At 48.9% G+C, this 25,599-nt stretch overlaps 1 protein-coding gene and 1 pseudogene across 4 annotated transcripts in view; one reads left to right on the top strand and one right to left on the bottom strand.

The window, feature by feature from the left end:
* Nucleotides 1-25,599, top strand: part of LOC121023954 (phospholipase A and acyltransferase 3-like) — a 36,976-nt gene that overhangs the window by 4,937 nt on the left and 6,440 nt on the right. For all 4 annotated transcript variants that reach the window (XM_040466228.1, XM_040466225.1, XM_040466227.1 and 1 more), the window contains exons 3-4: nucleotides 16,496-16,598; nucleotides 24,173-24,441. In XM_040466228.1, the coding sequence (XP_040322162.1) occupies nucleotides 16,496-16,598; nucleotides 24,173-24,441 (372 nt within the window). The remainder of the gene's footprint in view (nucleotides 1-16,495; nucleotides 16,599-24,172; nucleotides 24,442-25,599) is intronic.
* Nucleotides 19,402-19,975, bottom strand: LOC121023953 (peroxiredoxin-1-like; annotated as a pseudogene).

The following is a 25,599-nucleotide window of genomic DNA, read 5'->3' as shown; positions in this document are numbered from 1 at the left end:
GGGTGTGTGCGGGAGGGATTTATTAGCACCTAGGCACTTAAAGGTCATGCTTCTGTTGTGTGTAGTAGGTCTAATTAGCATGTTAAATCTCCACCCCCTGGGCGTGATTTTTAGTATTCTCATGAGAGGAAAAGTCGGGGGAAGTTCAGCCCTGGGGTCCTTCTTGGGGTGCAGACTGGTTTGGTCTGGTCTAAGCCGGTCTTGGTAGTAAACATCCTCGGTTCAAGAGAACATCTTCTCTCTGAATTCCTGCAAGGTAGACTATTCAAGAGGCAAGAATTGTGGCTCCCCACCCCCCCCACCCCATGGAGGCAGGAATATTCTGTTTCAAGGTCAGGGTTGATGGGACCTGAGTCCAGTCCCTGCTCTCAGTAGGAGGAAATTGATGGGCTTAACTCTGATCTCGATTCTAGACTCCCTTCTCGGCAACTTTTAAGACCCTCTAAGTTTGCCTGACGTCCTGGCGGGTCTCTGCGCCAGGCCCTGCACGGATTCATCCGCACCCTGGAGGGGCCGCAACTGGGAGGGGCTTAAGGAGCGCATTCATCGAGGTCATGACCCTCTGCTGAGAGCATCGTGGGTGCCAGGCCGGCTGTCGGCTCTAGCAGGTTTGCTGGGCATCAGAACCCCATCCCTCCTTCCCGTGGGCTCAGCTCAACAATTCTAGTCGCCGGATAAACAGGGCTGTGGCCTGCGGAAGCAGCAGTTACACTGTTTGGTGGGGTAGCGGGGCAGGCACGGAGGTGGATGTGCTGAGCCCATCTGGAGGGGTGAATTGGACTGTGCCAGTGAATAGCCAAGGGTACTGCAGGCCTAGAGAACATGGAGGTAGAGGCCCATCTCGCCGAGGGGTGGGGGTGGGGGTGGGGGGTGTTATCGGAAGTCGGTACCTTCGTGTGAACTACTTGGTATACTGGGGAAAATTTGGCCCTTGGATTCAGAAAGTCCTGGCAGTGTTTCTTGGGGAGCTCTGAGACCCTGGGCAGGTTACTTCCCATCTCTGAGCCATTTCCCGATCTGTAAGATCGGGCTGCTGTTAAGAATTCCAGGTAACTTGTGTGCCGAGTGGTGCCCGGTGGGGGTGGTGGTGGTTTCCAGATGAGTTAGGAGGCAGTCCTGATTCACGTGGGGGGAGGCTGGACTCCGTCATAGTGTGGGCCTCGAGCCAGGAGATCAAGAGCCGGGGAAGGCAGATAAGTTTTGCTTCCTTTTTCTCAGACACCTTTGGGCTGCTTGGGCGGGACCTGCTGTCCCTTGGAGCCACTGGCAAGGGAGGAGGTGATGTGTCAGCCCAACCCGTCCTCCACCTTCTCTCTGGGCCTGAGGCTGGGGGGCGCAGGATCTCAACCCTCTCACGGGTACACGTGGTTTTACAGCTTTTGCCCCATGATCTCATGTATTCCTCGCACAAACTCTGCTGGATGGGCCCGTATGGCCCCATTGTACCAGAGAAGCTCAGAGAGGTTGAGTGACTCCTGAAACTCACAGAGCAGCAGAGCAGGGAGGGGCTGAGTCTTGGGTGGTGGTTTCTGCGTCTGAAAACGCAGCCTTGGACAGACGGGGTTGACGCCCAGGCCCTCGCAGGTTTCTTCCCCTCCTGAAGCCTTGGTACCAAACTCCCAACTCTTTGCTGGGAAGTCCCTTCCCAGCACCCATGCTGGACTTCAGTCATTCTTGTTATTACTAACTTCTAGGCATTTCTCCCAGAGCATCAGAAATGCAGGGGCTGAGGCTGGGATTTCCACATTCGCCGCACGCAGCACGTGGTTTTGGGAACAAGGACAGCCTGTTCTCGGGCTGCGTTTCACAACCTCCACAGCCTCTCCAGCTGGTCCTGGAGCTGGGAACTTTCCAAGTCAAAAAAATAATAAGAACACACCCAGGAACAGTGGCTGTAAACCCTACTGTTTACAGAAGGTCTTCCTTCCTGTGTGCCAGGCGGTATTTGCTGAGTGTTCTGTAGGTATTGACATATTTGATCCTCGGGACGGCCCCATGAATCAAGGGCTACAATGACGCCCAACTTACAGCTGGGGAAACTGAGGCTAGGAGAAGTTGGGTAACTTGTCCAAGGCTATCCAGTTAGTAAGTAGTGGAGCCCAAATCTGAACCGAGGCTGTCTGGCTCTGGAGCCCCGAGGCTGTATAGTCAGTGTGCTTTTTCTGAAGATGAAATCCGTCCTGATTTAAACACGCTCAGGAGTCACGACGCTCAGGAGCCTACTTTCCGTAGTTTTTGTACACCTGAAATATTTCATTAAAAAACCCCAAAATGGCAGGGGCACCTGGGTGGCTCCGTCGGTTAAAGCATCTGACTCCTGGTTTAGTCTCAGGTCGTGATCTCACGGTTTTGTGAGTTCGAGCCCCGCGTCGGGCTCCATGCTGACAGTGTGGAGCCCACTTGGGATTCTCTCTCTCCCTCTCTCTCTGCCCCTCCCCAGCTTGCACTGTCTCTATCTCACCCAAAAATAAATAAATAAACTTAAAAGAGCAAAATGGCGACATGGGGCCGGATGTGTGTGGAATGGAGCCCTTCCGTGGCGGCCTTGAATTGAAGAGAAGCATTCTTGTTGTTTCGTTTCACCTGTTGGGTTGAAAATTCTTCTGGAGGGGCGGTCACTGTGGTCTCTGGCCCTGACTGGTGCCCTCAGCTGAGGGCCTCACCCTGGAGCAGAGCTGGGGGGTGAATGTGGATTATTACGCAGGGGCCACGATCCTAGATGGAGTTGTCTATGGGAGGGCTGGGCCGTTTCCTTTCTCCCTGCGGTGGTGGAAGCGGAGGGGCTTCTAGTTCTCCCTTTGCCCCTTTCAGGCCGACCCTGGGTAAATGACCTCATCTCCCTTCGCCTCGGTCCCCCCCACCTGCCAAATGAGGTTTGTGCCCATCTCAGCCTGACCTTCAGCGTCACTGCTCTTTCCCCTCTGGTTCTCACTCTGGGCTGCACAGGAGGACCACCTGGAAGCTTGAAAAAAATGCCCCTGTGATGCCTTCACAGCTGTGCTTCTGCTCCAGTCCGCCCCGCACCCCTGCGTACCTGTGTCCATTGTCTCCTTGAAGGCGACTTCCTCCCCCGCCACCTTCTGTGGCTTCAGGAGGGTGTGAGGGTTGAGCGTAGGCTTCGGGTTTGAATTCGGCCCCTCTCACCTTTCAGGACCTCAACAAAAATCTCAGGTGCTGCCTTTTCTAGTTTCTTCTGCAGCTCCCCCCCCCTCCTCGCTGACACCCATTCAGTCAGGCTTCCGCCTCCACCTCTGATAGGAGCTGTGCTCATAAAGGTCACCAGTGACCCTCTCCCTAGAGCACTCTCTTGACCTCCAGACTCGTGGGTTCAGCTGCCTCCCTGGCCTCTCCGTGTGGCTACCTGGGAGTGGTTCAACCCCCTGCCCCGAGCGGCTGGCCTGTCCAAAAGCCTATTCATTCTGCCTCCCACTTGCTCTGGCCAGAAACCCTGGGTATCTTTTTCTTTTTTTTCTTAATGTTTATTTATTTATTTTGAGAGAGAGAGAAAGAGAGTGCAAGTGGAGGAGGGGCAGAGAGAGAGAGAGAGGGAGAGAGAGAGAATCCCAAGCAGCCTCCATGCTGTCAGCGCAGCGCCCGACCTGGGGCTTGATCTCGAGAACTGTGAGATCGTGATCTGCGCCGAGATCGAGGGTCGGACGCTCAACCGACGGAGCCCCCTGGGCGCCCCCAAACCCCAGTTATCTTTGACTCCACTTTCCTTCACACCCGACCTCACTCCATCAGCAAATCCCGTTGGTTCAACCGTCACAGAAATCCAGAAACCTGTTGCTTCTTTTCCCCACCGCCCCGTCTTCTCTGAGCCGTCTACACCTGTCTCCATCCTTCATTCAAAACCCTCTCCTCCTTCGCCTCCTTCTCTCCAGCCGCACTGGCCTCCTGGGCTGTTCCTCAAACACGCTCCTACTTGGGACTTTTGCTCAGGCTGTGACCTCTGCCTGGACGTCCCAGATATCTGCAGGGCCTGCTGTCCGCCTTCCCTGACCCCTTCCCGTCCCCCTCCAGCCTCCAGCCCCTTTAACCCTGCTTTACCTTTTCTTTCTTTTTGTTTTTATTTGGTATTTCTTCTAATATTCTGGGTGATTTACTTACTTACTAAGGTTTAAAAAAAAAAATGCCGTCTCTCCCCCACAAACAAAAGCTCGTGACGCCGGTAATCTTTGCTTTGTTCACAGACACAGCCCAGGTGCCTAGGTTGGCGCCTGGCACCTAGCACTCTGAGCATCCGTTGAGTGAAAGGAGCAAATAAATGAGTTCCTTGATCCTCCCAGGCAGAGGCGGGCATCCCCCAGGTGAAGGGATTCTCGAGGGAGGTCCTTGGCCACTGACGCCATTGCCCTAGGGTGGGAGAGGGGATCTGTTCTAAATGCAAGGTGATTCCACATGCATGCCAGCAGCCCCCTCTCCTGCAATTTGTGTGCTCGCTCGAGTCTCAGAACCACAGCTGGGGATAAAGGCTGCAGGCTCAGAGTCAGGAACCCAGCGAGTTCTAGAGCACAGTTAGAGCACATCACACACGGCGATGTTGCTTGTTTGCCTTGTCCGGGACTCCCTCGGCGCTTCACCTCTGCTTCTCTCAGAACACTGATCATTTAAGTTAAAAAAACTTTTTTGATATTTATTTATTTTTGAGAGGTGGGGGAAGAGAGCGAGGGAGGACAGAAGATCCGAGGCAGGCTGGGTGCCGACAGCAGACGGCCCCACGCGGGGCTCGAACTCACGAACCGTTGAGATCATGGCTTGAGCTGATGTCGGACACTCAGTCAATTGAGCCACCCACACACCTCCATTTAAGTTTTTTTAAAAAATTTTTAAAAGTTTATTAGTTTTGAGAGAGAGAGAGAGATTGAGCGAGGGAAGGGCAGAGAGAGGGGGAGACAGATTCCGAAGCAGGCTCCAGGCTCCGAGCTGACAGCACAGAGCCTGATGGGGGGCTCGAACTTATGAGCCATGAGATCATGACCTGAACCGAAGTCAGACGCTCAACCAACTGAGCCACCCAGGCACCCCGACCTCCATTTAAGTTTAAAGGAAGAGTTTAAAGATACTCTGCAGGTGGATGAGTAGGTGCACATAATTGTGATAAAGCAAATACAGCACCAGAATCGTAGAATCTAGGTGGTGGGAACACAGATGTTCACTAAAAAATTCTGTCAATTTTGAATGTTTGAAAATTCAGATTGTCTCTTTGAAAATTTTGCATCGTAAAATGTTGGGAAGCATGCTATGAACTTAAAAATGCGATTTGTGGGAAAGCTAGAAAATACCAAAAAATAGAAGGAGGAGAATAATCCCAGTAACCACACATCGCCCCTGCACCCAGAGGGAATCTCTGAGATGTTGGTATTTATCTTTCTTGTCTATTTCCATGTGTATTTATTTTGTTACATAATAGTAATTGTATGCATTACCCAAAGTTGAACACACTGATGTTTGTCAAGACTTGTTTTTTTTTGTTTTTTTTTTCTGATCCTAAAATGAATATATGTGTATTTGAACATTTTGGAAAACTAGAAGAGAATTAAAAAGAAAATTAATACCCCCAATTTCACTGCCTAGTAATAAATACTGTTCACATTTTGGCATATTTCCAGATTTTCTCCATTGTTTTCGTTTTTAAACAAAGTTTAAAAGTATATACTATTTTGTATAAGGCTTTTCATTAACTAATATGAAAGGGCATTTCTTGTCATTTTCTTTTTAAAAATTTTTTTTAATTTTTACTTATTTTTGAGAGAGACAGACAGACAGAGCATGAGCAGGGAAGGGGCAGAGAGAGAGGGAGACACAGAATCCCAAGCAGGCTCCAGGCTCTGAGCTGTCAGCACAGAGCCTGACGTGGGGCTCGAACTCACGAACTGTGAGATCATGACCTGAGCCAAAGTCAGATTCTTAACTGACTAAGCCACCCAGGCGCATTAAGTATTCTTTTAAAATAAATCTTTACAACATAACATGTAGTATCCTCGTATATAAATATGGCAAGAATTAAAGAATCTCTTTATGTAGGATTTTTACATATCCAATGTTTTGTCATTAGATGTAACTTTGGAATGGACATCTTTTGTGGATATTTCAGATGATTTGCTTAAGATCTGGTCTCTAAGTAGAAACTGGGTCAAAGAGTATGAATATTTTTAAGGTTAGTGATACAAATTGCCAAATTACCCTTCAGAAAAGTTGCACTAATTTTTATTCCCATCAGCAGCGAATGAGGGTATGTGTTTACTTGTATCTTTTCTTACATTTAATATTAGTATTTTAGGGGCGCCTGGGTGGCTCAGTCGGTTGAACATCTGACTTTGGCTCAGGTCATGATATCATGGTTTGTGAGTTTAAGCCCCACATCGGACTCTGTGCTGACAGCTCAGAGCCTGGAGCCTGCTTCGGATTCTGTGTCTCCCTCTGTTCCACCCCCACTCACACTCTGTCTCTCTCAAAAATACATAAACATTAAAAAAAATAATAAAAACATAATATCAGTATTTTAATTCCCCCAAAAGCCAGTTTTTAGTTTACATTTATTTGACTACTCATGAGATAGTGATACTAAAATGTGTTTGTGTTAATGGTAATATGTATATCTCCTTTTTAAATTCTTTATCATGCTCTTTGTCCATTTTTTCCTAGTTTGATATTTAAATCTTTTTTATTGGTTCGTAAAAACTTTTTTTTTTATTTTTTTTAACGTTTATTTATTTTTGAGACAGAGAGAGACAGAGCATGAACGGGGGAGGGTCAGAGAGAGGGAGACACAGAATCCGAAACAGGCTCCAGGCTCTGAGCCATCAGCACAGAGCCCGACGCGGGGCTCGAACTCACGGACCGCGAGATAGTGACCTGAGCCGAAGTGGGCCGCTCAACCGACTGAGCCACCCAGGTGCCCCGAAACTCTTTATATATTAAAGATATTTATCTGTTTTTCTGTCATTTTCTTCCAGCTGATCGTGGTCATTTGTGGTATTGTTTCAAGGCATAGAATGTGCTGGTCTCGCTCTTTTGGCTAGAAGTAACAAGCAGCCCACTTACGCCAGCTTAGGTAAAGAAGTTTTTAATATAAGGACACAGGTGGAGAGGTAGGAGGATTCTTGTGAAAATCTAGGAACTTGAGCTATAATAAGGCTGGGTCTCCCAGGGAGCTGGGAGGCAGTTCAGGATCAAGGTCGTCACAGGCACCTCGGCTGCTGGAGTTAGTACGTCCCCATGCACGTGACGCACTAGCCATTCTCGATTTGTCAAAGCATCTTCTATTTGACCAGAGTTGGCATTCTCTCCTCTCACCCTTGGTTTGGCCCATGGTCCCTGGAGTCTCTCTTGCTTCCTCTACATCATGACTTTTCAGTGTTAGCCCCCACTGCCAGAAAGCTGTCCCCCTCCCCCCACCTCCATTTCTTGCTTCAGGTCTTTGAGTCAGAGCAAGAGGGAAAGTGCAAGCGACAACCAGCTTCACTTATCACGGAGGATCATAGGGCGAGGATTTTTCGGGCCCGTGCCTGCTTCGGGTCCGGCTGGCTGATGTGGGAGGCAGTGGTCACATGGAATGAAATCTGTTTGCCTGGGCAGCTGGGGTTGTGGGCATTTTCCCTTAAAAGGGAGTCTGAACATAGCAGGCAATGATAGAAACTTAAAAAAAATTTTTTAATGTTTATTTATTTTTGAGACACACACACACACACACACACACACACACACACACACACACACACAGAGTGTGAGCGGGAGAGGGGCAGAGAGAGAGGGAGACACAGAATCCCAAGCAGGCTCCAGGCTCTGAGCTGTCGGCACAGAGCCCGACGCGGGGCTTGAACCCACAAACTGTTGAGATCATGACCTGAGCTGAAGTTGGATGCTCAACCGACTGAGCCACCCAGGCGCCCCTAGAAACTTTTAATAATAAGACCTTTAACATTTTTAAAACGTTTAAAAACCTTTTTATCTTTTCCTTTGTGCCTTTTTCTTTGGCTTTTATTCCTAGTGGGTCTTGATTCTAAGATGATACCTATCCCTCAATATTAGTTTAAAATTTATGTTTTTATATCTTATATTGAAGTGCTACTGATTTTTAAACATCATTAACATGGTCATATTTACAGGTTCCAGATGGGAGATGATTTCAAGGGATTTTGGTGACAGATAATAGCCACCTTTTCCAATTAAAAACTGCAAGCTCATCAACATTAGGGATTTTTTCCCCCCATCCAAAAATCTTAAAAAGTTTTTATTATACAAGTAACTCAGGGGCACCTGGGTGACTCAGTTGGTTAAGCATCTGACTCTCAATTTCAGCTCAGGTCATGCTCTCCGGGTTTGTGAGATTGAGTCTTGCGTCGAGCTCTGCGCTGATGGCATGGAGGCTGCTTGGGATTCTCTATCTCTCCCTCCCCCACTCATATTCTCCCTCCCCACCCCCCATCTCTCTCAAAATAAATAAAGAACATTTAAAAAATGTTGAAAGTCTCTGAAGCCCAACCCCCACTGTAAATAATACACAACAATTTGGTCTGTTTTTCCCAGATCATGCATAGTATATACAGTGCATTTTGCTTATAAATATACAAAAATGTATTTTAGGGAAAAAATGGGATAATCATGTCTTCAACATACTTTTACAATTAGTTCCACGTCAGCTCATATAAATCTACCTTGTTTTCTCCAATGGCTGTATGTGCACATGGCCAGGTGGATGCAGGATAATTTATCTAATTGGTTCTTGTTGATGATTATGTAGGTTGTTTTTCCGATAATTTCGGAGGCCAGAAATTGTTCCTCGGTTTGCTTGCTAAGGAAAATGGCTGTTATGCAGCTCTTTGTAACTCTGTTTTTGTGGGAAGGATAAAGACTTTTTGTTCTGAAATCCCATGGGCACAGAGTCTCAGCTTTGCCATTGTTTCCGCCTGCGTTGTGCAGTAGAACCCTGGTTACCGTGTGTGCTGGGAATCCCAGGAGTCCAGCCCTGGAGAGGTAGCTCTCTTGCTTTTCAAAAGAAAAAAATTTTTAAATGGTTGTTTTTTGAGAGAGAGAAAGAGAGAGAGGGAGAAAGAAAGATTGTGAGTGGGGGAGGGGCAGAGAGAGAGGGAGACACAGAATCCGAAGCAGGCTCCAGGCTCCGAGCTGTTAGCACAGAGCCTGATGCGGGGCTTGAACTCAAAAATCGCGAGATCGTGACCTGAACCGAAGTCGGATGCTCAACCGACTGAACCACCCAGGCACCCCGAGGTAGCTCTCTTCCTGATACTCCCTGTTGGCCACTTGTTCCTGGAGGAAGAACCAGCTGACAAACAGATCCCCCAGAATGTGGATCAAGCTGAGTGAGGGAGACATCACTATCGATCCTTTTTCTTTTTAAGTTTATTTATTTGTTTTGAGAAAGACAGAGACAGCACCAGTGGGGGAGGGGCAGAGAGAGAGGGAGAGGGAGAGAGAGAATACCAAGCGGGCTCCACACCGCTAGCATAGAGCCCGATGTGGGGCTGGAGCCCACAAAGCCACGGGATCATGGCTGAAACCTGAGCAGAAACCAAGAGTTGGGCACTCAACTGACTGAGCCACCCAGCTACCCCACTACCCATCCTTTTATAACAGGAGTTGGCAAACTTTTTCTGTAAAGCTCAGATAGTGACGATTTTACGGTTTGCAGATCATGGGGTCTCCGTTGCAACCCCTCAACTCATCTACCGTAGAGAGAAAGCAACCCCAGACAATATGTAAATGAGTGGGTGTGGCTGTGTGCCAATAAAATTTTATGGATCCTGCAGTTTGAATTTCATGCAATTTCATGTGTCACAGAACATCATTCTTCTTTTGGCTTTTCCCCCAACCACTTAAAAAAACATTCTTAGCTTGCATACAAAAATAAGCACAGGCACAAATTTGGCACTGGGATTGTCGTGCTCATACATCTGATTTTATAACATGATTCCTTGAGTTCTTAACTTGGATTCAGCTCAGTTGGCTTGTGTGTTTCATGAAGTTATTGTTTCTCTAGTTAGATTTTATGACAGAGGGTGAAGTCATTCATATTCTTAGTTCATGGCATCCTGTCCTGGCTGGTCCCTGTAAGACAAACCCCCCCCCCCCCCCCACCGCCCTTCTCTTGTGGGTTTTTTTGTTTTGGTTTCTTTGGGTTCCCTTATATCCTCATCCCTTTCCAACGGTTAGCATCCTGATGTACTTAATGTGTGTTCCTTAGTCCACATGATTCTGTTCTTGTTTTTGTTGGTTTTTAATTTTTTATTTTATTAAAAAAATATTTATTTATTTATTTGTTTTGAGAGAGAGAGAGAGAGAGAGAACGAGCAGGGGAGGGGCAGAGAGAGAGAGAGAGAGAGAGAGAGAGAGAGAACGAGCAGGGGAGGTGCAGAGTGAGAGAGAAGGAGAGAGAAAATCCCAAGCAGGCTCCGTGCTGTCAGTGCACAGCCCTATGTGGGGCTTGAACCCATGAACCGTGGGGATCATGACCTGAGCTGAAGCCAAGAGTCAGACGCTTAACCGACTGAGCCACCCAGGCACCTTCTTGTTGGTTTTTTAAAACGATCTTTGCAGGTATGGTTCTTCTAAGATGTGTATCATTGGTTTGCGTGTGTGTATCTTTAATCTATATAAGCAGTGTTGGGTTGCAGAGCTATTCTCATTTTTCCACTTAGCTCTGTATCTAAAAGATCATCCTTGTCGCCATGTGAACACCGAGTCTTTGCACTAGTTAGAAACTGGTGCACAGGGCTCCACAGGTGAGTCCGCCACCTTTCACTTCATTTTTAAAAAGAAGTGTCCTGGGGCGCCTGGGTGGCGCAGTCGGTTAAGCGTCCGACTTCAGCCAGGTCACGATCTCGCGGTCCGTGAGTTCGAGCCCCGCGTCGGGCTCTGGGCTGATGGCTCAGAGCCTGGAGCCTGTTTCCGATTCTGTGTCTCCCTCTCTCTCTGCCCCTCCCCCGTTCATGCTCTGTCTCTCTCTGTCCCAAAAATAAAAATAAACGTTAAAAAAATAAATAAATAAAAAAAAATAAAAAGAAGTGTCCTTGGGTGCTATTATGTATTGGCCTCATGCATATTTGGAAATAGGTACCATCTGCTCCTACAAGGGGCAGGCAATTTGCTTGTGTATTTTAATGCTTATTTATTTATTTATTTATTTATTTATTTATTTATTTTGAGAGAGAGAGAGAGAGAGAGAGAGAGAGAGACAGAATGCAAGTGGGGGAGGAGCAAAGAGAGAGGGAGACAGAATCCGAAGTAGGCTCCAGGCTCCCAGCTGTCAGCCCGGAGCCCGACACGAGGCTTGAACTCACGAACTGTGAGATCATGACCTGAGCCGAAGCCGGATGCTTAACCGACTGAGCTACCCAGGTGCCCCATGATTGCAGATTTTAAAAAAGCAAAACTTTTTTCCTTCAAACTTTAGACATCCGTTAACATTAATTTTTTTATTCATTTAAAAAATTTTGTGTTTAGGGACGCCTGGGTGGCTCAGTTGGTTAAGCTGCTGGCTCTTAATTTTGGCTCAAGTCGTGATCTCATGATTTGTGGGTTTGAGCCCTGCATCAGGCTCTGTGCTGACAGCTTGGAGCCTACTTGGGATTCTCTCTCTTCCTCTCTTGCTGCCTTCTTCCCCTCTCCTCTGCTCGTGCTTTCTCTCTCAAAAATAAATAAATAAACATTAAAAAAAATAAAATCTGTTTTAAAAATTGCGGTCTAATTGATCCTTTTTAGCATTCCTTTCTTTTAAAATTCTTATTTATTCATTTATTTAGAGAGAGGGCACAAGTGAATGAGGGGCAGAGAGAGAGAAAGAATCCCCTAAGGGGCATAAAGAGAGAGAGAGAGAGAGAGAGAGAGAGAAGTGGGGCTTACCCAGAGCTCATGTTTTACCTGAAGTGGGGCTTGTGTTCACCCAAAGCAGGGCTTGATGTAAGACTTGAACTCATGAACTGTGAGATCATGACCTGAACCAAAGTCAGATTCTTTTTTTTTTTTTTGATTTAGAAAGTATTTGCAATTTATTTTTTTTTAATTTTATTTTTTATTTTTTAAAATTTACATTCAAATTAGTTAGCATGTAGTGCAACAATGATTTCAGGAGTAGATTCCTTAATGCCCCTGACCCATTTAGTCCATCCCCCCTCCCACCACCCCTCCAATAACCCTCGGTTTGTTCTCCATATTTATGAGTCTCTTCTGTTTTGTCTTCCTCCCTGTTTTTAAATTATTTTTGCTTCTCTTCCCTTATGCTCATCTGTTTTGTATCTTAAATTCCTCATATGAGTGAAGTCATATGATATTTGTCTTTCTTTGACTAATTTCGCTTAGCGGAATACCCTCCAGTTCCATCCACATAGTTGCAAATGGCAAGATTTCATTCTTTTTGACTGCCAAGTAATACTCCATTGTATATATACACCACATCTTCTTTATCCATTCATCCATCGATGGACATTTGGGCTCTTTCCATACTTTGGCTATTGTTGATCGTGCTGCTATAAACATTGGGGTGCATGTGTCCCTTCGAAACAGCACACCTGTATCCCTTGTACTGCAATTGCTGGGTCGTAGGGTAGTTCTATTTTTAGAAAATGATACTGTTTTCCAGAGTGGCTGCACCAGCTTTTATTCGCACCAACAATGCAAAAGAGATCCTCTTCCTCCACATCCTCACCAACATCTGTTGTTGCCTGAGTTGTTAATGTTAGCCATTCTGACAGGTGTGAGGTGGTATTTCATTGTGGTTTTGATTTGTATTTCCCTGATGATGAGCGATGTGGAGCATTTTTTCATGTGTTGGTTGGCCATCTGGATGTCTTCTTTGGCAAAGTGTCTATTCATGTCTTTTGCCCGTTTCTTCACTGGATTATTTGTTTTTTGGCTGTTGTTTGAGAAGTTCTTTGTAGATTTTGGATACTAACCCTGTATCTGATATGTCATTTGCAAGTATCTTCTCCCATTCTGTCAGTTGCCTTTTAGTTTTGCTGAGTGTTTCCTTCGCTGTACAGAAGATTTTTATTTTGATTAGGTTCCCAGTAGTTCATTTTTGCTTTTATTTCCCTTGCCTCCGGAGACGTGTTGAGTTAGAAGTTGCTGTGGCCAAGGTCAAAGAGGTTTTTGCCTGCTTTCTCCTCGAGGATTTGGATGGCTTCCTGTCTTACATTGAGGCTTTTCATCCATTTTGAGTTTATTTTTGTGTCTGGTGTTAGAAAGTGGTCCAGGTTCATTGTTCTGCATGTCGCTGTCCAGTTTTCCCAGCACCACTTGCTGAAGAGACTGTCTTTATTCCATTCTTTCCTGCTTTGTCAAAGATTAGTTGGCCATACATTTGTGGGTCCATTTCTGGGTTCTCTATTCTGTTCCATTGATCTGAGTGTCTGTTCTTGTGTCACAAAGTCAGATTCTTAACGACTGAGCCACTCAGGCGTCCCCTTTCTTTTCTTTAATAATTTTAGTTTTTTTTTTTTTTTAATTTTTTTTTTCAACGTTTATTTATTTTTGGGACAGAGAGAGACAGAGCATGAACGGGGGAGGGGCAGAGAGAGAGGGAGACACAGAATCGGAAACAGGCTCCAGGCTCTGAGCCATCAGCCCAGAGCCTGATGCGGGGCTCGAACTCCCGGACCGCGAGATCGTGACCTGGCTGAAGTCGGACGCTTAACCGACTGCGCCACCCAGGCGCCCCAATAATTTTAGTTTTTTTAATACGTGTTTTTAATGTTTATTATTTTTGAGAGAGAGAGAGAAACAGAGACAGAGAGCAAGCTGGGAAGGGGCAGAGAGAGAGGGAGACACAGAATCCAAAGCAGGCTCCAGGCTCTGAGCTCTCAGCACACAGCCTGACCCGGGGCTCAAACTCAGACTGCGAGATCATGACCTGAGCTGACGTCGGCCGCTTAACTGACTGAGCCACCCAGGCACCCCTAATAGTTCTGGTTTTAAAAAAAGTTTATTTGTTTTAGCAATCTCTCCACCCAACGTGGGGCTTGAACTCACAACCCTGAATCAAGAGCCGCTCCCTCCACAACTGAGCCGGCCGGGCGCCCCTTTAGCGTTCATTTCTATGAGTTTTCACCAACACACATGACTGCATAGCTGTCACCACCATCAGATACAGAACATTACGGAAAGTTTGTTCCTCCCTCCTGCCCCTTTGTTGTCCACTCCTCTCCCCACTCCTGGCCCCTGGCAATCATGGATCGTTTTTCTCTCCTATAGTGACGGCTTTTCTGGAACGAGACATACGTGGGCTAATACATTGCACTGCTTTTTGGGTATGGCTTCCTTTACTGAGCACCAGGCTTTTGCCGCTCTGTTACCTTTTGATGTTTACGGTTATAAGGTTTGAATTTCTTTGTAGATATTTTTGTCATTGCAATAAAAAAAATTTTTTTTCAGGCATCCTTCTATGTGTAGACCTCCTTTCACTGATATTTGTCTGGAACACAGTGAGCTCCTCGGGTCTGCATACCCACCAACTGCTCATTGCCCGACATCTTACTACTGATGGTCAAACTGTCTCCTGTTGTAGTCGGTGGGCTTCCTGAGGGCTGGATCCCTGCCTTGTCTTCATGTCCTTGCTTATTCATGGGGACCCCCAGCTAAACTCCCTTTGGGGGATTTCTGAAGACCCCCTAATTCTCACCAAACCATACACAATACATTTTTTTCTTTTATCCCGGAAAACAAGTGGGATTCATAAATTGCAGCCATTGTCCATTGTTCTGAAGTAGGTTCCCAGTAAGGTCGGGGAGCCTTCTTTTTGGCAGACTATTTACAATCACTGCAGAAGAGAACATGATTTATCCATAACGTTTCTGTGAAAAGATTTTTTTCCTGTCATATGTAATAGTTCTTTGCAGTTTTAATGTTTGTATAAATAGACATGAACTTGCCATTGACCTTGCTTCGTAGGCCTTGTGGAGTTGTGATTGGCTAGTCCCACTAACCTTTGTTTTTATCCCCAGGGAGGCCATGCAAGGGTGAGTCCTCCCCATCGCATCCTTGATGAAATCTCTGTCAGGTCCGTCCGTGGAGCTTGGCGGTGGAATGTGGGCGAGCCCCCGTGGGTCTGCCCATCAAGGGCAAGCAGGCCAGAGGCTCCCCCATCCCCCCAGATCCTTCACTCGCTGAAGACTAAAGGGATTTTCCTTGCTCATTAAAGAGATTTAAGATTGGCTTGGACCAGAGAAGCTTGTCACCCCTGATTCTGGTCCAAATCGAATGCTCCCACCCCCAGCACTTAGCATAGGGTCTGTTGCTGGTCCCTCAATAATACTAAGGCAAGTGATCTCGAACCTCTCTGAAGTTTTCTCCGGCTCTGCCCCACGCGCCCCAGCAGGGTAGGGCTCCCAGTGGCATTTCCCTGGCACACACGCACCCACTCACCCCTGCGTGCACTCCTTGTGAGGCAGTAAGAAGTATAATTTTGGGTTATTGTCCCCAATTCCTGGCACGAGGCTTCTAAAACCCTTGTAATTTCCTGACTGACAGGAGAGAGAGGAGAATCTTTCATTATTCTTAACAAGCCCCTTCCACCCGCACTGGAGTTTCTGCTCATGAGGTGATGAGAGTTCAGAGCTGGAGGAACTGACCTGATTAGAGGGCTGGAAATTTCAGCCCCACCTCCGACCTCCTGGGAGGGGAGAGAGGCTGGAGGGCAAGATCATCTCTAAGGACCCATGAATGAATCAATCATGCCTGTGTAACTAACGCAGCCTCCGTGAGGACCCTAACCTAAGGGGTTCGGAGAGCTTCTGGGTTGGTGAACACAGGGAGGTGCTGGGAGAGTGGCACCCCGGACAGCTGTGTGCGTCCCACATGCCTTCCGGGTGCGGCGCGTCTCTTCCATCTGGCTGTTGTGAGTTGCATTCTTTATAACAAACCGGTGATCTAGTAAGTGAATGGTTCCTGAGTTCTGCGAGCCATTCTAGCAAATTATAGAACCTGAGGAGGGGGATATGGGAACCCCTGATTTATAGCTGGTTGGTCAGAAGCGCAGGTGACACCCAGGATTTGTGACTGGCAGCTGAAGTGGAGTTGGCGGGGGGCAGCCTTGGGGGACTGAGCCCTTAACCCGTGGGGTCGGTGTTAACTCTGGGCAGTGAGTGTCAGAATCGGGGTAAATTGTACGACATCCAGTCCATTTCCACCGAGGATCGAATGGCTTGGTGTGGAAAAACCACATATCTGGTGTTAGAAGTGTTGGTGTGAGTATAGTGTACAGGAGAAAGAAGTTTCCTTTATTCATATACTAACATTCACACACACACACACACACACACACACACACACGCAGCCACTCGTCATTGGGATGAGCAGCCGGGAGGACATTACTTCCAGAGACATACCAATTCTTGGTCAGGCCCAAGGCCAGGTTGCGGAGTACCTAAGAGACACCCTCCCAATTTGACAGCCTCTGGCAAGGGACCCCAGCCTTCTGCTACCTGGTTCCAAGGCCTCACTTATGCCACCTCTAACAGCCCTGTTCTTGATTTTGCAGCCAGAGCCCAAAGTTGGAGACCTGATTGAGATTTTCCGCCCTTTCTACAGACACTGGGCCATCTACGTTGGCGATGGATACGTGGTCCACCTGGCACCCCCAAGTAAGGGCGCTGAGGGCCTCCGCTGTGCTGGGGCTGGGAGGAGAGGGAGATGGGCGGCTGTGGGTAACAGGTGACCTCAGCTCCCCGCCTGGTGGCTGGTTCCTGAGTGCTGCGGGGAGGCAATCTGGTGTGAGGCAATGGTTTTCAAACTCTGCCCCTTGGGACCCTAAGGATTCCCTATAGGGGCTGAGGTGGGCTTCCAAGGGGGTGGCTCTGCTTTTGTGTTTTGTTTTTGTTTTTGTTTTGAGAGAGAGAGAGAGAATGTGAGCAGGGGACAGGGGCAGACAGAGAGGGAGAGAGAGAGAATCCCAAACAGGCTCTGAGTTTAGTGCAGAGCCTGACATGGGGCTTGATGCCACAACCCTGGGATCATGACCTGAGCCAAAATCAAGAGTTGGATGCTCAACTGACTGAGCCATGCAGGTGCCCAAAACACATTCAGCTCTTTTTTTTTTTTTTTTTTTAACGTTTATTTATTTTTGAGACAGAGAGAGACAGAGCATGAGCGGGAAAGGGGCAGAGCGAGGGAGACACAGAATCTGAAACAGGCTCCAGGCTCTGAGCTGTCAGCACGGAGCCCCACGCGGGGCTCGAACTCACGGACCGTGAGATCATGACCTGAGCCGAAGTTGGACGCTCAACCGACTGAGCCACCCAGGCGCCCCAACACACTCAACTCTTAAGTGTAAAGCTCCCTGAGAGAGCATGGGCTTTTGGGCAGCAGGTTCGGTGGCGAACCAAGTTTCTAGTCTTCAGTCTTGGTTTCCTTTTCTGTAAACTGAGGCTAAGAATACTTCACCGGGAGAATCGTTGTGACGGTCCCCCATCACTTTTCTTACACTTTTTTTTCCCTTAAACTGAGGTATAACATAAATATAGTAAAGTACAGAAACATAGTAAAGCGTATAGTCAGTGAATTAAAAAAAAAAAAGTCTCCATCCGTGTGACAGTGACCCAGATCAAGATCTGGAACATTCCCCCTACCCTAAGAGGCTCCCTCTTATCACTGCCCCACCCCCACCCCCAGGGACGATCGCTATGTAGCTTCTTTTGCCATAAATCAGTTTTGCCTGCTCTAGACCTTCATGTCAGAAGAGCTGCATAGTCTGTGCTCCTTTGTGTCTGGCTTCTTTCCTTCAGCCCGTGAGAGTCATCGGCTTGTGCGGAGCAAGTTCTTTATCATTGCTGGGTGTTTTCTGTTATGTGAATACACGTTGGTTTGTTATCCGTTCTCCCGCTGACGGACATTGGATTGGTTCCAGTGTTCGGCTGCTGTGAACACAGTTGCTGTGGACATTCTTGGACAAGTCTTTTGCCCCCACCCTCCCCCTTCCTCTAACTAATGGCCTCACCCTGTAATTACAGAGAAACCAGAAGTAACCAGAGTATAGGTCATCTTCCCCAGCCCCGGTGAACCAAAACCCCCAATATCTGCACCCATATCATCTGCCTTTTCTTCCGCTAAAATGCAAAAAAGTGCCCCTGTCCTAAGGTTTAAAAGGCCAGCCTCTGCATGGGGGTCCTAGACCCCCTCTCTTACTTTCATGAGCACTTTGCTCCTCAAATTCCTCACCCCCTGTATTATCATGGTCCCCCTCTCTACTAGGTTATTCCAACTGGCGTAGAAACCACGGCAATAGCTCTGTTGATGAAATGAACAACGCTCCCCCGCCCTCCCCATGTCTTCTCTAGATAACTCCCTGTAGAGTGAATCTTTGATTGTCTACCATGGCCATCAACGCTTCTTCACTTGCCCGTCCCTCTTCAGTTCCCTCCACTGGGCTGTCTCTTTGTTTAGCCCCCTCCCGAAGTAGCCCTTCTCACAGCTACTGAAAGACCTTTCACATCTTGACAAAGCTAAAGGTCCATTTTCTCGTCAAAACTTACTAGGCTTCTCTGCAGCATTTGACGCGAGCAACCTCTCTCTGGTCTTCACCCAGCACCCGTCTTTCTTCCTCTCTCACTGGGCCCTCCTGTCATGGTCTCCTGTGTGGGTTCTTCATCCTGTCCCATATCCCTCATCCTTACTCTCCCCAGGTGACCTCCTCGGGCCCCTGGCTTCCGGCACTTTCTATTGGTGGATGTTTCCTAAGCCCATACCCGCAGCTTAGGCCTCCCTGCTCAGCTTCAGCCTTGTATATAGCCTCTTGACCACTTGGCATCTCCACTTGGGTGTCCAGTTGGCACATTGAACTTGACACGCCCTGAAAATCTCCAGTGGATGACACTACCCAGCTTCTGGAGCCCAAAATCCAGGCGTCATCCTCAATCCTTTTCACCCTGCATCTGATCCACCAGGAAAGCTGGTTGCCTTTATCTCCAAGACAGACCCCGGGTCTGATCACTTCTCACCATCTCCACTGTCGTGCCCTGGGGTAAGCTACCGTTCTCTTATCTGAAGCTTCCGGCTGGTCTCTCTGCCCCTCGCCCGCTTGTGGTCCATCCCTCCTTCCCTGGGCAGCCAGCATGATCATTCTAAAGTATAAATCTGATTATGTTACTTCTCTCCTTAAAATTCCTCCCCCCTCTCAGTTCAAGTTTAATAGAAACAACAAAAGATCAAAAGCGATGCCCCACTACCGTGCAGATCAGTTGGCCTGCCCCATAGCACAGCCTGAGCTGTGACCAGGAAGAAAGGAAGGAAGGCTGGCCCGAGGAAGAAAGGGTGGCCTCCCCAGCCCCTGCAGGAAAGGCCTGTCCTATCCCAGTACCAAATCTAAAGTCTTGTGTTTTAAGCATGACAATAGTACAAAAGAGGTTTTGTTTTCATGGCCGCCCACTGCAGCCCAGCCCGAAAATGACCCAGCGCTCGCCTCTGCTTAGAGAATTATTCTTTGCTCTTCTGGACATCGGGCTTGACTGTATCACTGTCAGGCTTTCAGCCAGCTGGGCCCACTCCCCGCATGCTTGTCAGTAAACTGGGAGGCCTGAACTAGTGTCAGAGTCTCATCCACAGAGCGGCCGACAGGGAGGTCATTCACATGATGTGCCGAAGGATTCCTTCATGATCAATGATAAAGAGGCCCCTGAACGAGATGCCTTCATCAGCCTTGAAGACTCCATTGTCCTGAGCGATGGTACCCTAGGGGTGTGATACCTGGGTCCCAGTCCTGGGTATGTGGATCCACGACAGAAATGAGTGTCCACAGAAGCACCAATCACTTAAATCGAGTTTCTTACATTCTCCCATCCTGTCACTGACAGCAAAGATCTCCGTGGGGGACGCGAAGGTGAAAAGACAAGATAGAAGAAGAACACAGCGTAGATTTCCCTTTGTGGTCAGAGAGGCTGATGCCTTTGAACTGGCCATCTGGCATAACGGCCGTGGCTTTGTACTTGGGGGCAGGGTGCCCAGTTTTGGCATTTCCTGAAGCCATCTTGCTATCTGCCCCTAACCACTCTCGAGCACCAGAGCTCACCTGGATGCCTCCCCCTTCATGGCACCCTAAGTTGAGTAGGGCAGGTCCCCGGGAGGGGGGGAGGATGAGGAGAAAGTGCCAACCGGGGTGTGGGAGTGCTTCTCACCAGCTCTGAGACAACGTGCCAAAGACCAGTTGGAAAGAAGATGCCCCTTAAAATTCTTTTTTTTTTTAATTTGTTTTAAGCTTATTCATTTTTGTGAGAGAGAGACAGAGCATGAGCAGGGGAGGGGCAGAGAGGGGGGGGTGCAGGACACAGAATCCAAAGCAGGCTCCAGGCTCTGAGCTGTCAGCACAGAGCCCGATGTGGGGCTCGAACTCACGAACTGCGAGATCATGACCTGAGCTGAAGTCAGATGCTTAACTGACTGAGCCACCCAGGTGCCCCAATCCTTTTTTTTTTAATGTTTATTTTTGAGAGAGAGCAAGAGAGAGAGTGCGAATGAACAGGGGAGGGGCAGAGAGAGAGACAGAGGGTCCGAAGCAGGCTCTGCGGTGACAGCAGAGAGCCTGATGTGGGGCTCAAACTCACCTGAACTGAAGTCGGAGGCCTAACTGAGCCATCCAGCCACCCCCAAATTCTTGATTGGCTTTTCCATGACACATAGAATAAGACTCAAAGTTTATACTGTGGCCCATGAGGTCCGGTGTGGTCTGGCCTCTGCTTGCCTCTCTGACCCTCATCTTTCTCTCCCCTCCTCCTGGGTCTCTGGATTGCAGCCACACTGGCCTCCCTGCAGCCTCTGGAGCATACGACACTCTTCCTTCTGGAGGCCCTTGCCCTTCCTTTTGCATGTGATGCTCCTTCCTGGATCTCAGCACAGCTGCCTTGCCCCCATCATTCCAGGCTCCACTCGACGCCCATTCCCTGGGGTGGACCTCCCCTTCCCAAGCCTCCCCTCTCCTGTAATCCTCTCCTAGTCATCGTCTCCTGTAATATTTCACCTAATCTAACCCAGAGCATTTTCACTACCTAGAAGTACCTGATTTTGTGTATTTGCTCCTTATCGGGGTGAGTCCTCTCACTGGAATGTGAGCCACTTGAGGGGAGGCACCCTCTCCAGTTCATGCCACTCTCTCCAGCACCTTGGACAAGGCCCGACACACAGGAGGGCCTCCGTGTTGACTGATTGCACATTGGATGTACCTGGTGGACAGGAGACAGGGGAGGGCATGGCAGGGATCTTGGGGACAGGTGTGTGTCACGGGTCATTGGGTGGGTGATGCTCCTTTAATGGGAAAAGTTGCTTCCACATGTATCTTCTCATGAGAGCTACGCAGGAATCTTGCCAGATAGGTCAGGACTGACCTCATGCTACTAAGGAAATGGTAGAAATCAGAGTTGGAAGGAAGCATGGAGAACGACCCTAATGATAGTGACAGCTGACACTTGCTGGGCACTCCCCCTGTTCCAGGCACCAGAGAAGTCACCTTACATGGCCAGGTCTGATCATCCTTGCAGCCCCCACTGCGGTACAGTAGGGACAGAGAGGGCTGTTATCGTCTCTGTTCTACAAGGAATTGGAGACTCTGAGAAGTTAAGCACCTTGCCCAAGGTCACACAGCAGATAGAGGTAGAGGTGGGAGTTGAACTCTGGCTGTCTGACTCTCCATTCTGGGCCTTTAACCATGATGTTATACTGCCCAGTCTGATATTTCCCCCAGTTCGGTCATCAAATGTGTGCCGTACGCATGTGCCCTTTCTATGATGGCTTAATTAATATTTTCTTTTTTTAAAAAAAGATTTGTTTTTAAGTTTATTTATTTTGAGAGAGAGAGAGAGAGCACGAAGAGGGAAGGGACACAGAGAGAGAGAGGGAGAGGGAGAGGGAGAGAGAATCCCAAGCAGGCTCCCTGTTGTCAGCACAGAGCCCGACGCAGGGCTCGATCCCACACACCATGAGATCATGACCTGAGCAGAAAATCAAGAGTTGGATGCTCAGCTGACTGAGCCACCCAGGCATCCTACTTAATTAATATTTTCTTTAATGGCTAACTTAAAAATTTTTTTTTAATGTTTATTTATTTTTGAGAGACAGAACGCACGAGCAGGGGAGGGACAGAGAGAGAGGGAGACGCAGAATCGGAAGCAGGCTCCAGGCTCCGAGCCGTCAGCGCACAGCCTGACGTGGGGCTCGAATTCATGAACCATGAGATCATGACCTGAGCCGAAGTCCGATGCTTGACCGGCTGAGCCACCAGGCGCCCCTTTAATGGACTGCCTTTAAAAACAGAAATTAATCCTTTGAAAAGGACCTTTAAATTACGATGTGTGTTTGGGTGTCAGTTTTGGTATGTATCTGGAGACTCCCACTGTGTTGGCTCAGCAAAATGAAGTGACAGGTCGGGACCACTCAGCGATGGAGCCAGAATGAGTCTCATTGTCAGCCAGGGCCCTATTGTACCACCCACCAGGGTACCCACCTCTTTTGTTTACTCCAATGGCTCCCTCAAACACCTCCTGCCCTATTGGTAGCCAGTCTGAACCCCCCTGGTTTTCTAAATTCTCAGGATACTACTCAGGGCAGAGGGGTTTAGTCCTCTTTGGAAAGCCCAAGCAGCGTAGGACCTGGAATCTGATCAGCCCCTCCTGGCATTGCTTGTTGCTGTCACACGGTGTCACAGTGGAAGACAGTTCCCGCCCAGACTAACAGGGTGCGTCCCCTGCCAGGAGGAGCCTTGGAGATCCGATCCCAGCAGGGCCACAGAGGCCCTCTGAGAGAGACTGGGTCCCTCCGGGGTCCACCTCTTTGGTGTGCACCCACTTTTTCAGCCGTCGTACGCAAAGCACGCTCGCACTGTGTAGGTTGGCCGCCTTGGGGGGAGATGGCCAGTCTCTGTGCTGACATCAGCCTCCCCTCCCCACCCTCCTGGTCCTTGTATTGACCCTAGACTGCCTTTCTTTGAGGCAGTTTTATGGTTTTAAAAATGTCTAATGTTTATTTTTGAGAGAGAGAGGGAGGGAGGGAGGGGCAGAGAGAGAGGGAGACACGGAATCTGAAGCAGGCTCCAGGCTCTGAGCTGTCGGCACAGAGCCCGACACAGGGCCCGAACCCACAGACCGCAAGATCATGACCTGAGCCGAAGTTGGATGCTTAACCGACTGAGCCACGCAGGCGCCCCTATTTTTTTTTAATTAAAGTATAGTTGACACACGATGTTGCATTAGCTTCAGGTGTGCAGTAAAGGGACAAGTCTGTCCATTCCGCTGTGCTCACCGCAAGTCTAGACGCCATCCGCCCCCATAAGAGGCTACTATGACATCCCTAATGACACTCCCTGTGCTGTGCCTTTTATCCCCATGACTTCCTCACCCCGTAACTGGAAGCCTGTACCTCCCACTCCCACCCCACCCCTGCTCCTTCCCCTCTGGCGACCACCGTTTCATTCTCTGTCTTATGGGTCTGTTTCTGCTTTTCGTTTATTTCTTTAGTCATTTGTTTCATTTTTTTAAGTTCCACATGTAAGTGAAATTATACGGTATCCACCTTTCCCCGTCAGACTTCTTTCGCTTCGCGTTAATACCCTCAAGCTCCGCCCGTGTGGTTGCAAATAGCAAGACCTCATCCTTTTTTGTGGCTGAGTAATATTCCACAGGCAGTTTAATTTCTGGAGCTTTGGTGTCCCTTCCAGTCCCTCAGCCTCGGCCGGGGCCGTGCCAGTGCACCCAGTGGGCCTCCCTGGCACCACGTCTCGAGGAACCGCTTCCAGAAGTCTGGGAGCTACAGATCCACCTTTTCTGCAGTAATCAGCCTTGTATTTGTCCCGGGAGCGCATCCCTGCTGGACTCCCAGAAGGGTCATACTCTATTCCCCTAGGGAGATGGCTGTGCTCAGGGCCCATATTTGCACAGCCAACAGGGCCCCTGAGGAGTCACAGGGTGTAGAAGGTCAGCTTCTCTGGGTCCAAAAAAAAAAAAAAAAAAAAAAATCACAACAAATCCCAAAACTTGACCACTCCACATTTCAGATAAGGAAACCGGGGCCCAGAGACCGCAAGTACCTTCTCCAAAGCCACACAGCAGGTGTCTGGCCCTGCTCCCCGTTCCCTCCCATGTCTGCTCACGCTCTTGTGGATGGTGCCAAGGGCCTGTGGACGGACCCCGACGGGCCTGCCCAGGACCGATCCCTCTGTCTCCTCTTGGTGAACCCTCAGGTGAAATGGCGGGAGCGGGCGCGGCCAGCATCATGTCCACCCTGACTGAGAAGGCCGTGGTGAAAAAAGAGCTGCTGGATGACGTGGTCGGGAGAGACAGGTACCAGGTCAATAACAAACACGATGACAAGTACTCGCCGCTGCCTCCCAGCAAGATCGTCCAGCGGGCGGAGCAGCTGGTGGGCCAGGAGCTGCCCTACTCGCTGCCCTGTGAGAACTGCGAGCACTTTGTGAACGAGCTGCGCTATGGAGTCGCCCGCAGCGATCAGGTGCGTCCCCAGCCTGTGTCCCCGTCCCCCGGAGCCGGGCCATTCCCTCAGCTGACTGTGGCTGGGCGTCAGGCACAAAGACGATGAAGCAGTTGAGGCAGAATCCCTGCTGTCGTCAGCCGCTGCCTTGATGGAATCCTGTGTTTTGAATAACCTTCTTCGTCTTTTTTTTAAGTTTATTTATTTATTTTGAGAGAGGGGAGCACAAGTGGGGGAGGGGCAGGGAGAGAGAGAGAGGGAGAAACCCAAGCAGGCTCCGCACTGTCCGCGCAGAGCCCGACACGGGGCTCGAACTCACGAACCGTGAGATCATGACCTGAGCCACCCAGGGGCCCCAACACTATTCTTCTTTTATCCACTTAGAACTTTGCTAAGAGTGAAGAAAGCGCACGGTAGAATTTTCCTGTGCCCAGGAATAATGCTGGGGCTTCGCGCGGGGGAGCCGTGTAGTCTAATTTTCTGTGCTCTAACAGAATTTCAGTCTGTCCGCTTAAAAAAACAAAAAGGCAGATTTCTTTGCCTTTCTAACGCGGGACAGCTTTTTCTGTTTCATGCTGTTCTCCTTGAAGACCTGTGTGTGCTCACACCATGTGGCCCTTTTTCGTGATCAGAGCTCCCATAATTCAGCGTGGAGCCTGGGCTCACCCAGCAGCCCCGCGACTAGGAAATGCTCGGTGGTGGCCGTAGTGCTGATTCTTTCAGGCTGGTCACTACCCGCCCCACCCCCACCCCATCCCCCGTAAAATGTGCACTATCACAGCTAACTAGAGACCACTTTCTTGCATTTGATGATACCCTTTGATGCCTCACGGACCACGCTCACAGTCAGGCTATTGTGGTTTTCCTTGACAAAGTACCTTTTGTCCGAAGCCGCTGCCTCAGCATTTGCCCTCACTCTGTGAGGTTCTGTAGAGAACTGGGGGCGCGTTGTGCCTCCTGCATCATCTGAAACTGTTTGTCCCACCCGGACAGATCCGTTGAGCGAGGAAAACGCTGGGGACAAGTGCTTTCGGGCAGGTTCCGTAACAGAGAAGCACAGCTGTCACAGGCCATGCCGGATTTCCTCCAGGAGGAAGGCTAAAGGTTGGCTTGTAGGCAAATGTCAGGTCAGCAGCTTCATCCGGACTCCGTCGTCACGCCTTCTGGCTGCTGGGAACG

The sequence above is a fragment of the Herpailurus yagouaroundi genome, unplaced genomic scaffold (assembly GCF_014898765.1).
Source record: "Herpailurus yagouaroundi ecotype Mexico unplaced genomic scaffold, PumYag 569, whole genome shotgun sequence".
Lineage (NCBI taxonomy): Eukaryota > Metazoa > Chordata > Mammalia > Carnivora > Felidae > Herpailurus > Herpailurus yagouaroundi.
The sequence above is the reverse complement of the archived record's forward strand: the minus strand, read 5'-3'. Positions and strand labels throughout refer to the sequence as shown.